This window comes from Pygocentrus nattereri, chromosome 11, assembly GCF_015220715.1.
Source record: "Pygocentrus nattereri isolate fPygNat1 chromosome 11, fPygNat1.pri, whole genome shotgun sequence".
In the NCBI taxonomy this organism is placed as follows: Eukaryota; Metazoa; Chordata; class Actinopteri; order Characiformes; family Serrasalmidae; genus Pygocentrus; species Pygocentrus nattereri.
The window spans coordinates 38,988,605-39,008,384 of record NC_051221.1 but is presented as its reverse complement, the minus strand read 5'-3'; the positions used below and the strand labels follow the sequence as shown (position 1 = coordinate 39,008,384).

The 19,780-nt window shown below is 45.5% G+C and overlaps 1 protein-coding gene and 1 long non-coding RNA gene across 2 annotated transcripts in view; one reads left to right on the top strand and one right to left on the bottom strand.

The window, feature by feature from the left end:
* Positions 1-19,780, top strand: part of ccdc146 (coiled-coil domain containing 146) — a 53,718-nt gene that overhangs the window by 19,834 nt on the left and 14,104 nt on the right. Inside the window, exons 10-14 of the mRNA XM_017706424.2 lie at positions 16,961-17,053; positions 17,155-17,325; positions 18,463-18,551; positions 18,827-18,991; positions 19,508-19,732. Of these exons, the coding sequence (XP_017561913.1) occupies positions 16,961-17,053; positions 17,155-17,325; positions 18,463-18,551; positions 18,827-18,991; positions 19,508-19,732 (743 nt within the window). The remainder of the gene's footprint in view (positions 1-16,960; positions 17,054-17,154; positions 17,326-18,462; positions 18,552-18,826; positions 18,992-19,507; positions 19,733-19,780) is intronic.
* The window catches only part of LOC119264255, a 41,272-nt gene that overhangs the window by 10,168 nt on the left and 11,324 nt on the right, over positions 1-19,780 (bottom strand). The window lies entirely within an intron of this gene.

Sequence of the window (19,780 nt, the reverse complement as noted above, 5' to 3'; positions counted from 1 at the left end):
TTGAGAACGTCTACCTATTCGGAACCATGATCACAGGTGTTTTGCTGATTGGATTAGGCATTGCCCTGGTGTATCGAAAAATTCGCAGAATGGGGGCAGCTGTCCACAGCCCCTTGAAGCTGCCCGACATGATTGACGTGGTGGGCAGAGCTGTCAACACTCAGACTTTGACTGTCGAAGTCGTACCTTGGATAACATCGTGGAGAAGTTGGCGGCTTTTCAAAGGAAAATGGATCGTTGGAGTGACCATAATAGACTTGGTGAGCTACCGTAAACACTACAGCTACTCGTTCGAAGCCTGCAACATCTTCTTATCTGCTTTCGGCTCCCCGTATCAGCACGGGCCTTGGATTGGCTGGTACATCACATCTCCCCCAGAGGAACACTGCTGCGAGACGCTCTCTTTATCCTCCTCCACTTCCCTGGATTCACTGATTGTTGACGCTGCCTGGGCCCAATCAAGGTTGTCTCCATGGCAATTTTGCTGTGTTATCGCCATACCACCCTGCGAACTGAGATACCTGGACTGGGATGCCGAGCAAGGCGCCTTCTTCAGGCCCTTAACCCCCCCAATCCTCCCCCCTCCCCTCAATACAACGGGAACTTGCCGGAGGTAAAACGAAAGGTGGAGGAGTCTGTTTCTACATCAACAATGCCTGGTGCTCAGATGTGACAGTGATTTCCCAACACTGCACTCCTTCTCTGGAATACATTTTCATTAACTGTAAGCCGTTCTACGCCCCACGTGAGTTTTCTTAATTTATTCTGGCTGCTATTTACATTCCACCGAGCGCCGATGTGCACGAAGCTGAGCGTGCTCTGGCGGACCAGATTATGGACGTGGAGCGGTCTTTACCAGACTCCCTTGTTATAATCCTCGGAGATTTTAACAAAGCGAAACTTAATCATGAACTACCGAAATACAAACAGTTTGTCACATGCCCGACCAGAGAGGGGAACACGTTGGATCACTGTTACACTACAGTGAGTGGTGCTTACCGTGCTGTGCCCCGTGTGGCTTTAGGACTCTCAGATCATGTCATGGTTCACCTGATCCCTGCGTACAGACAGAGACTAAAGCTCTCTAAACCTGTCGTGAGGACATATAAAAAGTGGACCAGTGAAGCTGTGGAGGAGCTACGCACGTGTTTGGACACCACAGACTGGGACATGTTCAAGGCTTCTATAGACAGTTTAGATGAATACACAGATACCGTGGTCGCACTTTCTCCCTCTCCTCTCCCTTATCTCTCCTGCTTTGCTTCTGTGTCTAGTCTACTGTCTGAGCTCTTTATTGAGAGTCTCTCTCCACGCTGTTCTTCAAACCTAAAAAATGGATTTGATCAAATGGTCTCTCAATGCAATTGACACCATCTTCTCAACGAGAAGTTCTGGTTCGGGGGAACAAGCCTGTCCTGCCGGAACGTTTGTAGCTGGCTACACGATGGACGCATGGGACAGGTGGCGTGTCGTGTGCCTGGCGGCTCTCTCCGTGGAGGATATTGAGAACGTCTACCTATTCGGAACCATGATCACAGGTGTTTTGCTGATTGGATTAGGCATTGCCCTGGTGTATCGAAAAATTCGCAGAATGGGGGCAGCTGTCCACAGCCCCTTGAAGCTGCCCGACATGATTGACGTGGTGGGCAGAGCTGTCAACACTCAGACTTTGACTGTCGAAGTCGTACCTTGGATAACATCGTGGAGAAGTTGGCGGCTTTTCAAAGGAAAATGGATCGTTGGAGTGACCATAATAGACTTGGTGAGCTACCGTAAACACTACAGCTACTCGTTCGAAGCCTGCAACATCTTCTTATCTGCTTTCGGCTCCCCGTATCAGCACGGGCCTTGGATTGGCTGGTACATCACATCTCCCCCAGAGGAACACTGCTGCGAGACGCTCTCTTTATCCTCCTCCACTTCCCTGGATTCACTGATTGTTGACGCTGCCTGGGCCCAATCAAGGTTGTCTCCATGGCAATTTTGCTGTGTTATCGCCATACCACCCTGCGAACTGAGATACCTGGACTGGGATGCCGAGCAAGGCGCCTTCTTCAGGCCCTTAACCCCCCCAATCCTCCCCCCTCCCCTCAATACAACGGGAACTTGCCGGAGGTAAAACGAAAGGTGGAGGAGTCTGTTTCTACATCAACAATGCCTGGTGCTCAGATGTGACAGTGATTTCCCAACACTGCACTCCTTCTCTGGAATACATTTTCATTAACTGTAAGCCGTTCTACGCCCCACGTGAGTTTTCTTAATTTATTCTGGCTGCTATTTACATTCCACCGAGCGCCGATGTGCACGAAGCTGAGCGTGCTCTGGCGGACCAGATTATGGACGTGGAGCGGTCTTTACCAGACTCCCTTGTTATAATCCTCGGAGATTTTAACAAAGCGAAACTTAATCATGAACTACCGAAATACAAACAGTTTGTCACATGCCCGACCAGAGAGGGGAACACGTTGGATCACTGTTACACTACAGTGAGTGGTGCTTACCGTGCTGTGCCCCGTGTGGCTTTAGGACTCTCAGATCATGTCATGGTTCACCTGATCCCTGCGTACAGACAGAGACTAAAGCTCTCTAAACCTGTCGTGAGGACATATAAAAAGTGGACCAGTGAAGCTGTGGAGGAGCTACGCACGTGTTTGGACACCACAGACTGGGACATGTTCAAGGCTTCTATAGACAGTTTAGATGAATACACAGATACCGTGGTCGCACTTTCTCCCTCTCCTCTCCCTTATCTCTCCTGCTTTGCTTCTGTGTCTAGTCTACTGTCTGAGCTCTTTATTGAGAGTCTCTCTCCACGCTGTTCTTCAAACCTAAAAAATGGATTTGATCAAATGGTCTCTCAATGCAATTGACACCATCTTCTCAACGAGAAGTTCTGGTTCGGGGGAACAAGCCTGTCCTGCCGGAACGTTTGTAGCTGGCTACACGATGGACGCATGGGACAGGTGGCGTGTCGTGTGCCTGGCGGCTCTCTCCGTGGAGGATATTGAGAACGTCTACCTATTCGGAACCATGATCACAGGTGTTTTGCTGATTGGATTAGGCATTGCCCTGGTGTATCGAAAAATTCGCAGAATGGGGGCAGCTGTCCACAGCCCCTTGAAGCTGCCCGACATGATTGACGTGGTGGGCAGAGCTGTCAACACTCAGACTTTGACTGTCGAAGTCGTACCTTGGATAACATCGTGGAGAAGTTGGCGGCTTTTCAAAGGAAAATGGATCGTTGGAGTGACCATAATAGACTTGGTGAGCTACCGTAAACACTACAGCTACTCGTTCGAAGCCTGCAACATCTTCTTATCTGCTTTCGGCTCCCCGTATCAGCACGGGCCTTGGATTGGCTGGTACATCACATCTCCCCCAGAGGAACACTGCTGCGAGACGCTCTCTTTATCCTCCTCCACTTCCCTGGATTCACTGATTGTTGACGCTGCCTGGGCCCAATCAAGGTTGTCTCCATGGCAATTTTGCTGTGTTATCGCCATACCACCCTGCGAACTGAGATACCTGGACTGGGATGCCGAGCAAGGCGCCTTCTTCAGGCCCTTAACCCCCCCAATCCTCCCCCCTCCCCTCAATACAACGGGAACTTGCCGGAGGTAAAACGAAAGGTGGAGGAGTCTGTTTCTACATCAACAATGCCTGGTGCTCCGATGTGACAGTGATTTCCCAACACTGCACTCCTTCTCTGGAATACATTTTCATTAACTGTAAGCCGTTCTACGCCCCACGTGAGTTTTCTTAATTTATTCTGGCTGCTATTTACATTCCACCGAGCGCCGATGTGCACGAAGCTGAGCGTGCTCTGGCGGACCAGATTATGGACGTGGAGCGGTCTTTACCAGACTCCCTTGTTATAATCCTCGGAGATTTTAACAAAGCGAAACTTAATCATGAACTACCGAAATACAAACAGTTTGTCACATGCCCGACCAGAGAGGGGAACACGTTGGATCACTGTTACACTACAGTGAGTGGTGCTTACCGTGCTGTGCCCCGTGTGGCTTTAGGACTCTCAGATCATGTCATGGTTCACCTGATCCCTGCGTACAGACAGAGACTAAAGCTCTCTAAACCTGTCGTGAGGACATATGAAAAGTGGACCAGTGAAGCTGTGGAGGAGCTACGCACGTGTTTGGACACCACAGACTGGGACATGTTCAAGGCTTCTATAGACAGTTTAGATGAATACACAGATACCGTGGTCGCACTTTCTCCCTCTCCTCTCCCTTATCTCTCCTGCTTTGCTTCTGTGTCTAGTCTACTGTCTGAGCTCTTTATTGAGAGTCTCTCTCCGCGCTGTTCTTCAAACCTAAAAAATGGATTTGATCAAATGGTCTCTCAATGCAATTGACACCATCTTCTCAACGAGAAGTTCTGGTTCGGGGGAACAAGCCTGTCCTGCCGGAACGTTTGTAGCTGGCTACACGATGGACGCATGGGACAGGTGGCGTGTCGTGTGCCTGGCGGCTCTCTCCGTGGAGGATATTGAGAACGTCTACCTATTCGGAACCATGATCACAGGTGTTTTGCTGATTGGATTAGGCATTGCCCTGGTGTATCGAAAAATTCGCAGAATGGGGGCAGCTGTCCACAGCCCCTTGAAGCTGCCCGACATGATTGACGTGGTGGGCAGAGCTGTCAACACTCAGACTTTGACTGTCGAAGTCGTACCTTGGATAACATCGTGGAGAAGTTGGCGGCTTTTCAAAGGAAAATGGATCGTTGGAGTGACCATAATAGACTTGGTGAGCTACCGTAAACACTACAGCTACTCGTTCGAAGCCTGCAACATCTTCTTATCTGCTTTCGGCTCCCCGTATCAGCACGGGCCTTGGATTGGCTGGTACATCACATCTCCCCCAGAGGAACACTGCTGCGAGACGCTCTCTTTATCCTCCTCCACTTCCCTGGATTCACTGATTGTTGACGCTGCCTGGGCCCAATCAAGGTTGTCTCCATGGCAATTTTGCTGTGTTATCTCCATACCACCCTGCGAACTGAGATACCTGGACTGGGATGCCGAGCAAGGCGCCTTCTTCAGGCCCTTAACCCCCCCAATCCTCCCCCCTCCCCTCAATACAACGGGAACTTGCCGGAGGTAAAACGAAAGGTGGAGGAGTCTGTTTCTACATCAACAATGCCTGGTGCTCCGATGTGACAGTGATTTCCCAACACTGCACTCCTTCTCTGGAATACATTTTCATTAACTGTAAGCCATTCTACGCCCCACGTGAGTTTTCTTAATTTATTCTGGCTGCTATTTACATTCCACCGAGCGCCGATGTGCACGAAGCTGAGCGTGCTCTGGCGGACCAGATTATGGACGTGGAGCGGTCTTTACCAGACTCCCTTGTTATAATCCTCGGAGATTTTAACAAAGCGAAACTTAATCATGAACTACCGAAATACAAACAGTTTGTCACATGCCCGACCAGAGAGGGGAACACGTTGGATCACTGTTACACTACAGTGAGTGGTGCTTACCGTGCTGTGCCCCGTGTGGCTTTAGGACTCTCAGATCATGTCATGGTTCACCTGATCCCTGTGTACAGACAGAGACTAAAGCTCTCTAAACCTGTCGTGAGGACATATAAAAAGTGGACCAGTGAAGCTGTGGAGGAGCTACGCACGTGTTTGGACACCACAGACTGGGACATGTTCAAGGCTTCTATAGACAGTTTAGATGAATACACAGATACCGTGGTCGCACTTTCTCCCTCTCCTCTCCCTTATCTCTCCTGCTTTGCTTCTGTGTCTAGTCTACTGTCTGAGCTCTTTATTGAGAGTCTCTCTCCGCGCTGTTCTTCAAACCTAAAAAATGGATTTGATCAAATGGTCTCTCAATGCAATTGACACCATCTTCTCAACGAGAAGTTCTGGTTCGGGGGAACAAGCCTGTCCTGCCGGAACGTTTGTAGCTGGCTACACGATGGACGCATGGGACAGGTGGCGTGTCGTGTGCCTGGCGGCTCTCTCCGTGGAGGATATTGAGAACGTCTACCTATTCGGAACCATGATCACAGGTGTTTTGCTGATTGGATTAGGCATTGCCCTGGTGTATCGAAAAATTCGCAGAATGGGGGCAGCTGTCCACAGCCCCTTGAAGCTGCCCGACATGATTGACGTGGTGGGCAGAGCTGTCAACACTCAGACTTTGACTGTCGAAGTCGTACCTTGGATAACATCGTGGAGAAGTTGGCGGCTTTTCAAAGGAAAATGGATCGTTGGAGTGACCATAATAGACTTGGTGAGCTACCGTAAACACTACAGCTACTCGTTCGAAGCCTGCAACATCTTCTTATCTGCTTTCGGCTCCCCGTATCAGCACGGGCCTTGGATTGGCTGGTACATCACATCTCCCCCAGAGGAACACTGCTGCGAGACGCTCTCTTTATCCTCCTCCACTTCCCTGGATTCACTGATTGTTGACGCTGCCTGGGCCCAATCAAGGTTGTCTCCATGGCAATTTTGCTGTGTTATCTCCATACCACCCTGCGAACTGAGATACCTGGACTGGGATGCCGAGCAAGGCGCCTTCTTCAGGCCCTTAACCCCCCCAATCCTCCCCCCTCCCCTCAATACAACGGGAACTTGCCGGAGGTAAAACGAAAGGTGGAGGAGTCTGTTTCTACATCAACAATGCCTGGTGCTCCGATGTGACAGTGATTTCCCAACACTGCACTCCTTCTCTGGAATACATTTTCATTAACTGTAAGCCATTCTACGCCCCACGTGAGTTTTCTTAATTTATTCTGGCTGCTATTTACATTCCACCGAGCGCCGATGTGCACGAAGCTGAGCGTGCTCTGGCGGACCAGATTATGGACGTGGAGCGGTCTTTACCAGACTCCCTTGTTATAATCCTCGGAGATTTTAACAAAGCGAAACTTAATCATGAACTACCGAAATACAAACAGTTTGTCACATGCCCGACCAGAGAGGGGAACACGTTGGATCACTGTTACACTACAGTGAGTGGTGCTTACCGTGCTGTGCCCCGTGTGGCTTTAGGACTCTCAGATCATGTCATGGTTCACCTGATCCCTGCGTACAGACAGAGACTAAAGCTCTCTAAACCTGTCGTGAGGACATATGAAAAGTGGACCAGTGAAGCTGTGGAGGAGCTACGCACGTGTTTGGACACCACAGACTGGGACATGTTCAAGGCTTCTACAGACAGTTTAGATGAATACACAGATACCGTGACGTCATATATACATTTCTGTGAAGACAGCATCATCCCATCACGCTCCAGAATCACTTTTAATAATGATAAACCCTGGTTCACACCAAAACTCAGACAGCTTCGCCAGCAGAAAGAGTTTGCTTTCAGAGAGGGAGGCAGAGTCAGCTACAGAGGTGCAAAGTATGAATTTAGCAGGGAGGTATTAAAGGCTAAATCCAAGTACAATGCTCGTCTGAAGCAGCGGTTCTATGCTAATGACTCTGCCACTGTATGGAGGGGGCTGAAAGAGATCACCAACTATAGGCCCAGAGCACCTCATTGTTCAGAAGATTTCAAACTGGCTAACGACCTTAACGACTTCTATTCACGTTTTGAAGTCATGGACTCACACCCCCCATACTCCACCCCCCACACCACAATACACTCAACCACTTTGGATTGCCCATCTGCCCCCTCTGCCCTCTCAGTCCAGGAGGAGGATGTGAACAGGCTGTTTAAGAGGCTAAATCCACACAAGGCTTCGGGCCCTGACTCCGTGTCCTCTGCCACCTTGAGACACTGTGCTGATGAGCTGGCCCCAGTCTTCACGGGAATCTTCAACTCTTCATGCCATGTCCCAGCCTGTTTCAAGTCCTCCATCATCGTCCCTGTCCCCAAGAAACCACGCGCCACAGGACTTAATGACTACAGGCCTGTGGCCCTGACGTCCGTAGTCATGAAGACCTTTGAACGTCTGGTTTTATCCCACCTCAAGTCCATCACCAACCCCCTTCTGGACCCCCTGCAGTTTGCCTACAGAGCCAACAGGTCTGTAGATGATGCCATAAACCTGCCCCTCCACTTCATCCTGCAGCATCTGGACTCCCCAAGAACCTACGATAGGATCCTGTTTGTGGACTTCAGCTCTGCATTCAATACTATCCTTCCCACTCTGCTCCAGGACAAGCTCTCTCTGCTCCATGTGCCCGACTCCACCTGCAGGTGGATCACAGACTTCCTCACGGACCGCAGTCAGCGAGTACGGCTGGGGAAGATTGTCTCGGACATGCGGACTTTAAGCACAGGATCTCCTCAGGGCTGTGTACTTTCCCCCCTGCTCTTCTCCCTGTACACCAACTGCTGCACCTCCATCCATGACTCTGTCAAACTGATTAAGTTTGCAGACGACACCACCCTCATTGGACTCATCTCAGACGGTGATAATCTGCCTACAGGAAGGAGGTGGACCGGCTGGTGACCTGGTGCAGCAACAGCAACTTGGTGCTCAATGCCCAGAAGACAGTGGAGATGACTGTGGACTTCAGGAAAGCCACAAGCCCCCTGCCCCCCCTTATCCTTACCGACACCCCCATCACCACTGTGGACCGTTACCGGTTCCTTGGCACCACCATCACCCAGGACCTCAAGTGGGAGCTGAACATCAGCTCCGTCATCAAGAAGGCTCAGCAGAGGATGTACTTTCTGCGGCAGCTGAGGAAAGCCAAACTGCCGGCCCAGCTGATGGTACAGTTCTACACGGCCATCATCGAGTCCATCCTCAGCTTCTCCATCACAGTGTGGTATACTGGGGCCACTGCCAGGGACAGACAAAGGCTGCAGCGCATTGTGCACTCCGCTGAGAAGGTGATAGGCTGCAGCCTCCCATCTCTCCAAGACCTGTACATCTCCAGGACTGTGGGGAGAGCGGATCGTATTATAGCAGACCCTTCTCACCCCGCACACGGACTATTTGATCCACTCCCCTCGGGCAGGAGGCTTCGGTCCATTCGGACCAGAACCTCCCGCCACAGGAACAGTTTCTTCCCCTCTGCCATTGGACTCAAGAACAATATATAATCACGTCACTTACCTCTTTATAACCCTGCCTTGGTCACTTTACTTGAATTGCACTACTCCACCTGCACTGTTGTATATAGTACTGTTGTACATGCCTTTTGTATTTCTATTTTTATTCATTCTATCTATATATTTGCATAGAGTATTTATTTATGTGGACTTAATTTTGCATGCCTAGTACTACTTGTTTTTATGTTGCACCTTCATGCCGAAGCAAATTCCTAGTCTGTGAATCCTGTTCATTGACAATGGCAATAAAACTTCTTCTTCTTCTTCTTCTTCTACAAACAAAAGTGATCAGGCAAGGTGAGAGTGCGACCAGTTTCACCTTTCTGCCTTTTGCTTAAACTCTACAGTGAACATGGTTTAGACCTTAAGAAAATAACATAAGGGGAAACAACACATATTGAGAACATTTTCTCTAAGCCTAAGCCCGGGCTTATAAACTAAAACTAATTAGTCATGACATACAACACAGGTGAACCAAATCAGTATTCGGGAGAGTGAGACCAGTGATTGGAGTGTGAAGGGAGGTCAGAGGTGGCAGGAGACATGTGATTTCCCAGGTTAGTCTGTGGAATGGAGTCCAAGTGAGCGTCAGAGCCTGAGGGGTGCGTGACATCCAGTCTTGTTACAGATCTGTCGAGAAGTATTATATACTCACTGCTACTCATTAGTTTTTGTATTAATATTACAATGCCAGAATGTAAAAATAGATGTTATTTCCATAGTATCACTGTTTACTGAATGTCCCTACATCGTGCCGATTTAGGCATTCAGCCCTCAGCAAATGTATGCTTTTATTTTCTGTTTAATAAGGAATGGAAGCATGAATTGGATCCAATTTTGTAACAAATCTGTCTTGAAATTGTACTCAGTGACACTGTGTGATGTGATGATAATAGATGTGTATTTCATCTTGTAGGGCTGTAGAGTGATTTGGTAGTTTGAGCATGATGGTCTACTTTTAAATGCTCATCTTAAGTGATTTATTTAAAATTAGCTAATTTTAAAGCTAGCTTTATCATGGCTTAATCCATCCATTTCGGATGAGACCGTTAGCATGGAGGGGCTAACAATCTGGTCGGACAGGAGCAGCGCTCTTACTGGTAAAATCTGGGGTGGCAGTGTTTGCATATTCACCAATAACAACTGGTGTAATAAAGCAGTGAAAGTCCCGAGTCACTGCTCTTCTATGGATCCTCTGCAATTTGCCTACCAGCCAGGCATTGGAGTGGAGGATGCAATAACTTACCTACTCCACAGATCCCTCGCTCATCTTGAAAAGGCGGGAAGCACTGTTAGAATCATGTTCTTTGATCTATCAAGTGCTTTCAACACCGTCAAGCCCACTCTACTAGGGAGCAAAATGGAGAGAGCAGGGGTGGTTCACCATCTCATCACATGGACTATGGACTGCCTCACAAACAGACCGCAGTATGTGCGACTGAAGGACTTGTGTATCAGAAAAACTACTCTGCAGCACAGGGGCCCCACAGGGAACAGTCCTGGCCCCATTCCTCTTCACCCTCTACGCTGCGGACTTCACCCACAACACCTCAACCTGTCACCTCCAGAAATTCTCTGATGACTCTGCCATTGTTGGCTACATCTCAGAGGACGATGAAAGGGAATACAGAGAAGTTACAGGGAATTTTGTGGACTGGTGTCAGCAGAACTGCCTCCAGCTCAACACGGCTAAAAGCAAAGAGCTGGTGGTGGATTTCTGCAGAACTAAGTTCTCCTCACCCACTCCAGTGAACATCCAGGGAAGGGACATTGAGATTGTCAAGACCTACAAGTACCTGGGTGTTCATCTAAACAACAAAATGGACTGTTCTGACAATACACCCACCCTGTATAAGAAAGGCCAGAGCAGACTCCACCTGCTGAGGAGGCTCCGGTCCTTTGGAATACAGGGTGGACTTCTGCACTCTTTTTATGACTCTGTGGTGGCATCAGCCATCTTCTCTGGCATTGTCTGCTGTGGAGGTGGCATTACAGCAGCAGACAGGAAGAAACTGGACAAGCTTATCAGGAAGGCTGGTTCTGTCCTGGGCTGTGCGCTGGACCCAGTCAGGCCAATCAGGCCAATATGAAAACTGAGCTTCCTCACTTCCATCAGTATGTGAATTTTGCAACGAGAGATAAGAACACACTAGATCTGGCTTACATCAACATCAAAAAGGCATTCAGGGCAGCACCCCGTCCCCACCATGGCTCCTTGGACCATCTCTCTGTGATGCTAATTCCCGCATACAAGCCCCTGCTGATCTGGAAAAAGGTCACCATGAGGCAGGTCAGGGTCTGGCCTGCAGGAGCTATGGAAACACTACAAGACTGCTTCGAGTGCACGGACTGGGACACGTTAAAGGCAGCAGCCACCGAAAATCACCAGACGCGAGTGGATGAGTATACTGAGTCGGTGTCTGCCTACATCCAAAAGTGCATGGAGGATGTGAGTGTGATTAAAAACATCTTCACATGGGCCAACAAGAAACCTTGGATGACCAGCAAGGTACGTGCGAGGCTGAAAGCACGAAACACCGCTTTCAAATCGGGCGATGTAGTGGCACTCAGAACAGCTAGAGCAAACCTGAACCATGCCATAAGAGTCACAAAGCTTGCTCATGGTCAAAAAGTGTAGGATTTCTTCCAGGATCCCTTGAATGTGGCAAGGCATTCAGACAATCACAGACTATAAAGCTACTCCTCCCCCCTGTGAGAATAACATTAACTTTCTTAATGAAATAAATAAATATGAAATCAGTGAAATCTACTCCTCGTCCTGATGAGCAGATAATCTGTCTGGATACAGCAGATGTCCGAAGAACCCTGGGGAGAGTGAATACTCTGAAAACGGCGGGACCCGACAACGTACCAGGACAGGTGCTTAAGGAATGTGCCGATCAGCTGGCTGGGGTTCTCATGGCTCGCTGAAACAGACTACCATACCATCATGCCTAAAGACTGCCACAATCATGACGGTGCTCAAAAATCCCACAATCTCCTCCCTCAATGATTATCGCCCTGTAGCACTCACCCTCATCATGTTGAAGTGTTTTGAGAGGCTGGTAAAAGACCACATTACCTCCAAACTCCCTTCCACATTTGACTCGACCAAATCGCTTCACAGAGGATGCCATCTCCTCTGCAGTTCACCTGAGCTTAGAACACCTGGAAGGAAAGAATACACATGTGCGCATGCTGTTTCTGGACTTCAGCTCAGCGTTTAACACAATCATCCCACAACACCTGATAAGCAAACTGGCAGCCCTTGGCTTCAGCACCCACCTGTCTAACTGGCTGCTGGACTTTCTAACAAATACACCTCAATCTGTGCGGATGGGTAACAACGTCTCCAGTGTCATCTCTCTAAGCACCCCTCAGGGCTGCGTCCTGAGCCCGCTGCTGTTCACCCTGATGACCCACGACTGCTGCGCCAGGTCCACTACCAACCACATTGTGAACCTTGCAGACGACACAACAGTAGTGGGCCTAATCCAGGATGAAAATGACCTGGACTACAGAGAGGAGGTGAACCATGTGGTTGACTGGTGCGAAACCAACAACCTGGTCCTGAATGTCGAGAAAACCAAAGAGATCATCGTCGACTTCAGGAGGAGCCAACCCAACCACACACCACTCTTCATCAAGGACACAGCGGTGGAGATAGTCAGCAAAACCAAGTTCTTGGGGGTACAGATAACAGACACTTCGACCTGGCCTACTCACACTGAAGCTCTGGTCTAATGAGTTTTGCAGCGCATGCACTTCCAGGGACAGATGAAAAGAGCATACCACCCCCACCCCTGATTCTCACCACCTCTACAGAGGCACTGTGGAGAGCATACTGACCAGTTGCATCTCTGTCTGGGCAGGAGCCTGCTGTGCCTCTGACTGGAAGTCCCTGTAGAGGGTGGTACGGACAGCAGAGAGAATTATTGGGACTTCACTTCTTTCTATACAGGGCACTGCGACAAGTCGCTGTCTGACCAGAGCTCAGAACATAAACAGAGACCCCTTCCACCCCTACCATGGACTGTTCTCGCTGCTGGCCTCTGGAAGGAGGTTCCGAAGTCTTTGAAGCAGAACAGCCAGGTTAAAAAACAGCGTTTTTCCACATGCCATAAGACTGCTGAACACTAATTAAAATGCTGCTCCAATTCCTGGGTGCAATACACTCTCTTGTATATATACATTTAAAATGTATTTATCTGTTGATATACATATGTTTACGTATGCACTACACTTTGCATTACATTACTTTTTTTGTCTTTTTTTGTCACGGTGTAAATTTGAGTGAGAATGTCTATCTAAGTCTAAGTCTTAGTCCAGCATAGTTTTTTTCCTTTTTTTTAAACACATCAATATCAGCATATATTAGAGAATGTCAGAGATTTTGTTATTATAATTGGTGTTGACTGATACTTAAGGTTTGTTAAGGTATCTGTGTAGGTCTACACTGAAGGTTTAAGTATCGGTATTGTCATAAGATTATACCGAAGGTTTTGAAATCGGCATCGGAGTAGGCCAGTACTCGGTGGGCCTTGTTCACCAACTGTTCTTAAGATTCATTTTATTGTTTAAACTGACTTATGCTGACTTGTTACTGTATCTAACTAATCCTACATCTTCTGTCCCTCCTGTTTTAAGTATTCTGGAGAATTTTGGCACTTTCTCAGGTTATAAATTAAATTTGGCGAAAAGTGAGTGTTTTCCTATTAATGTTGCAGCCTGTCATCTTCAACAATTGGATTTGCCTTTTAAATTAAGTCATTCTGGGTTTAAATATCTAGGTATCAATGTGACTCGTTCATTATCGGGTCTTGCAGCTGCTAATTTTACTCCTCTTATTTTGAGGGTTACGTCTGATATTCAAAGATGGGGTAACCTTCCCCTGTCATTAATTGGTAGGATTAATGTTATTAAAATTAACATTTTGCCAAAATTTCTGTTTTTATTCCAGTCAATTCCTCTCTTTTTACCAAAACATTTCTTTGATTCATTAGATCAGATTATTTGTTCCTTTACTTGGGGAGGGAAACCACCTAGGCTCCGTTAAATTATGCTGCAGAGAAGTAGACTTAGCGGAGGACTTGCATTACCTAATTTTCAAGTTTATTATTGGTCTGTTCATATTCATAAGGTTTGTTACTGGCTAGTGTCTCCTGGATCCTCTTGGTGTAAAATAGAAAGTTCATCGTGTAAAGGTTCTTCTCTATCTGCTCTACTTTATTCCTCTTTGCCCACAAAGCCTTCTCTGTACACAGATAATCAGGTGGTTCTTAATACACTAAAAATTTCAATTCAGGCAACATTTTAAATTTAATTCGGCTTCCTCTCTGAGTCCTTTACATAATAATCAACTGTCAAATTGACAGTTTTGCTAATTTGTCCTCCCGACATGGCCTTCCTGGCACTCACCTATTCCGCTATTTTCAAGTTCGCAATTTTGTGGCTAAATGTCTTCCTAGTTTTCCTTCATTACCTCTAGTACAGTGTTGGGAAACCATGCTTTCAATGGTTCCTCATCATAGAGGAGTTATCTCGAAATTGCATAATCTCATTATGTCTATTAGTGATCACTCTGATCTAAAATTGAAGGGTAAATGGGAGGAGGAACTAGGAATTCAAATGGAAGAAGGCATTTGGGAACAGGCCGTGGATGGTATATGCTCTACTACCTCTTGTGCATGACTTGGATTCATTCAGTTTAAGGTTTTATACAGGGCACACTTCTCTAAATCTAGGCTTTCTAAATTGTATCCAGAAGTGAAAGATGTGTGTGATAAATGCTATGGTTCCCCCTGTGACCTTAGCCACATGTTTTTTCTTTGTCCCCTTCTATTTCTTGCTGGCTGAGGGATGTCATGCTTTTTTAAAATTAGAGAAAATAAGGTACACACAAAGAGGGTGTACAGATAAACTTTTCCAGAAATGGCAGCCCTTTATATCGTATTTTTCCAACCTAAAAGTATTACCTGGTTAAATGTGTGCTTCCATACAAGTGTCATGGCCTTTCTGTAGCTATTGCTATTCGCATTGTGCGTGTTGGGTGTGGTGAGCTGGGATGGGACATTTGGGGGGGGGGTACATTTTTGTTTTTGTGTGTGTTCTATTATAAAACCTGGTCGATGTGTGGTGGAAAAATGGGGAAAGTTGTGAAGGTATTCTGCATATAAACGTGATGTTGTATTGGGCTTACTTTCACTTTCTCCTAATAAAAAGTTTTTGAAAAAAAAAAAAAAACTGACTTATGCTGTATTTTTTGAAGATTCTGACATTCACCAATGTTTTCTTAATTAGGATTTGTTCTTAGGTAAGAAGAATCTCCACACACTCAAGATCATAAAGGTGCGAACGATTTTGCAGTTTAAGAACATCAACAGACATTTTCTTAGCTCCTTTCTCAAGAACAAATTAAGAAGAAACTTAGGAAGATATTGGTGAATGAGGCCCAGACTTTCAAAATTGATGTCGGTACAGGCCGACACTCAATATCAATAACAGTATAGGCTGATACTAAAGGTTTATATATCAATATAGGCAGACACGCAAGATTTCAGTATTGGTATCTGCCCATATTCAGGGTTTCAGTATCAAATCACTAATATTGTGTCAAATGACAGTGCTTACAGAATTAAGGCCAACTCAGCAGCTCAAATATCTTAATCATCTATAGGGTTTTCAGCAACTGCAAAAGTTTGAAAGAAATTAAAGGGAAGTGAGAGTGATGTTCGTGACAAACACACGCCTTTAGTTACAAAACAGGAAGTTTAATTTTGTGTTTCTAGTTACTTGTTTTTCATTGATCTTGATTCCTGGTGCCTGAAAACTACGCAATCATATTCCACTGTTCAGCATTCTTCTGCATGCAATTTGTTTGATATGTTCATTGTGCTTGACTGTAGTGCACATCAAGGCCTTAAAAGGTCAAATTAATTGACTTGGAAGGAACTTGGGCTGGAGTTCTGGGCAGCTTCTGCTTTATGCTGTAAAACTAGAGGTAGAACCGAGAGAACGGATGAGATGCAGAGGTGTTTGAAAACTTTGTCATAGGAAACGGAAGGTAGAAATGAAACTTCATATGAAGTTAGATGGTGGCAGTAGGAGCGTCAGGTATAATTGACCTCCTAAACTTTAGTTACTTCACAACTTTATTCATAAATTAAAGTACTTAACACAGTTGCATATTTTATAACCTTTAACACATAGTGTGAAGTGGGTCATGTAAATATCACTATCCTGATGAGATTGTAGAGAGAAGCTTTAGTGATGCTTGTGACACGTACCAACACAGCCAATGCATGAGATTCACCTCTGAGCAGATGTGTTCATCTGTTTTCTGTTTAATGAGGACAAAAAGCTTGTAGCTTGTACAACTAAATGTCCAGGAACACTGAAAATAACCAATTCGATTCCTATATAGATAAAATGAAGTTTTGTTTTGCAATGTAGATGTTCTTTTACTCTTATATATATATATATTGGTATAGTGGTATAGTGTAGTGGTTAACACCTCTGCCTTCTACACTGTAGACTGGGGTTCAATCCCCACCTGGGCAAACACCCTACACTATACCAATAGGAGTCCTTGGGCAAGACTCCTAACACCGCCTTGGCCTACTTGTGTAAAATGATCCAATTGTAAGTCGCTCTGGATAAGAGCGTCAGCCAAATACCGTAAATATATATGTTTATTTGGATTTATTTTCCAAACTTAACATTTTAGTATTTATGAGATCTAAATAAATGACACCTACACCACTACAACCTAATACAGTTATTACATATTTGTGAAATTGTGTCTACTTATGTATTAGAATTTCAATAGTGTAAAACGTGATTACGTTCAATTTGTACTGCAGTTTGTTTCTAAATATATGATCATACCAAAATGCTTTTTTTTTCCAGAGGGATATAATGCCTAAGAATGATGACTTGCAACAGAAAATTAAGGATCTGCAAAGTGAAGTGGACAAGTTGAAACTGACCCTAGCTCATGAGGTATACATTTGGTTCACAGAAACATATAGGCCGTTTAAGCAGATAAAAAGATATATTTTATAAGTGTTTAGTTGTTTGTGTGTGTCTGTGTATGAGAACAGCAATCAGTCATGAATGATGAGGTTCAGGCGGTGGAGCAGTGTGTAGAGCAGAAACAAGCTCTAATAAGGGAGTCCATTCGCCGTCGAGAAGAGTTACACCACCTCACCACCCTCACCCTCATTAAAGCAGACGAGAGAAATCAGAAGAGCCGAGAGTTGCTCAAAGCTCAGGTAGAGTGTTTTACTATAACCTCTGCATATCACTGCTGTCGGAACAAAACCTCGTATCTCCAAAATGGTAACTTTACATTAGAAGGGAAAAACATACTTTATTTCAAATGTAAGTCAATGGAACTTTTTTTCCAAGTCATTCTGAGCCATTTCTTTGGTTCTGTTCATCATGAAATTTACACACAATGTAAAGGGCAACAGGCATTTGCCAAAAACTGAAAAAACGACAAAACGTAGGTTTTGTTACAACGGCAGTGATATGAACACTTATACTTGCTAATTATGCAAAACTGTCAGCAAGCTCCAATAGCCTCTTTTTACAGGTTTACAATGTTTTTACATTCTCTTACATCTCTTACCAGATTGTCTGGGGCCCTGTTGGCTGTATGTGTGTGAAATGTTGTGACTCTGTGTTGAGCTGCTAGTGAGCAATGTGGGGCGAAAGGGGAGGGGTGAGCATCTCACTACAAAGATGGGCATGCCAAAATAAAATGTACAGCACGACTGAAACTTACTTGATGCTAATAAAAATGATCTACAACCTCCACAATAATAAATAGCACACTTAAACACCATAGAAACACTTGTAAATGTTGATTTGCTTCCTCTCTTACAGAGATGAACTGTTTGCTTCTGTAGCTGTGATCATTTCCACCAACATATCACTGCTGTCAGCAGAAAACCTTGTGTCTTCATTTTGTCATTTTTCAGTTTTTGACATCATTTGAAAAGGCTTGTTGCTCTTTACATTGTGTGTAAATTTCCTGATGAATGGACCAAAAGAAACGGCCCAAAACTACTTGGAAAAAAGTCTGGTTCCACTGACTTACAGTAAAAGTAAAGTAGGTTTTTTGATTCTCCTGTAAAGTTGCCATTTTGAAGATATGAGGCAGCAATATTAATGTAATTGAAGAACAGAAATGCAAAGTTTAACTGAGGGACCTTCAAATAAGCAGAAATGATTATTGACCACAATGACCATATCCATCTGTCTGTATGTCGTTAATGTGGAGATGTCGTACACATTTCTAAGACACCACCTAAGCATATGTTACTACATTCTTGTCTTTCTGGAACTTCTCATCAGTGTGAATACCACATTAGCTGATGTCCTAACTGAGACCGGGCTCTTTGCAGATGAGATGCAACCGTATCAAACAGGACATCCGGGGCAAACAGCTGCAGATTCAGGAACACAAGAAACAGCACCAGGAGACTCAGTTGAGGTAACTGCTCTCAAGGAACTGCCAAAAGAAGAAAGTGAAAAGGCAAATGAAGTGGCGAAGACTATTAATGGATGACATTTGTTATGCATGCCAAAAGAAAAGGCTGAAAAAGAACATCATAGAGTAGGCCTATTTTTTACTTCATCCTCAGTGCTGTTGTAGGGCATGTTTTTTTATTCATCCTAAAATATGCAGCCATTGTTAATAATTACATGTGTAGACTGCTTTTAATTATTCTGACAGATGACCGGTTCGTGTTTGTTTGATGTGCCCAGACTGAGTGTGTTCGGTAAGCTGTACGACGTCATTAAGAGTGAGCGGAACAAGTGCGTGCACCTGATCCAGTTTGCCAGCAAGCAAACGGCTGAGATGATGGAGACGTTCAAAATCCTGGAGAATGAGATTGAGATTCTGCGCACCAATGCAATGTATAAAGACAGGTGCTCTCTCGCCCTCATTCATTTCGTTTCTTTCTAGACTTATGTAAACAGGGTCAGACAGAAAATGTATCGATGTAGGGGTGGGCAATATGGAAAAAATATATCAAAGAGGTACATATCACAATGTTATGAAACAGACAATTCACAAGGACTGGTGCATCTAAAAACTGGGGTACAATCATTTTTATTCAACTTTTATATTCTGCACTGCACTAAATCTAATCAAACAAGACTAATTATGCTGTATTTTGAGTTAACCATGCAAATGGTACTGACCGTATCCACACTAGACTCAGAAAAGCATATTGTTTATAACAGTAATGATAAATATTGTCATATGGCAGCCCTCTATGGCAGTAGTTTGAAGATCATATTGGGGTCACGCATTCAAATACAGTTTGCATCCTTTGTAGTTTTATGTTTAGTCTGGTTTTTAGTTGAAAAGGTGTCTGCTAAACCAGATCAAAGGGCAGTTGGAAATGGTGCTAATTAAAAGCTGTAACACAATCTTTATAGGCTGCTGCAGAAGTCTCGTCTGAAACACGTCCACAGCCACGCCATCAGGGATGGCCTCAAGAACGACATCTCCAAGATGGTCTGGGTGCTCCAGGAGATGAGGAGCAAGAGAGAAGAGCAAAGACTGAACATCAGCAAGCTCACCCACATGATCAACAGCCAGGAGCAAGAGCTGCTGCACATGCGCAAGAGCCATGAGGCGTCTGTCAAGAGTCGAAATGAAAGGTGAGTCTATAGATAACCAACAGATATTCACCTTCAAAGCGATAATTC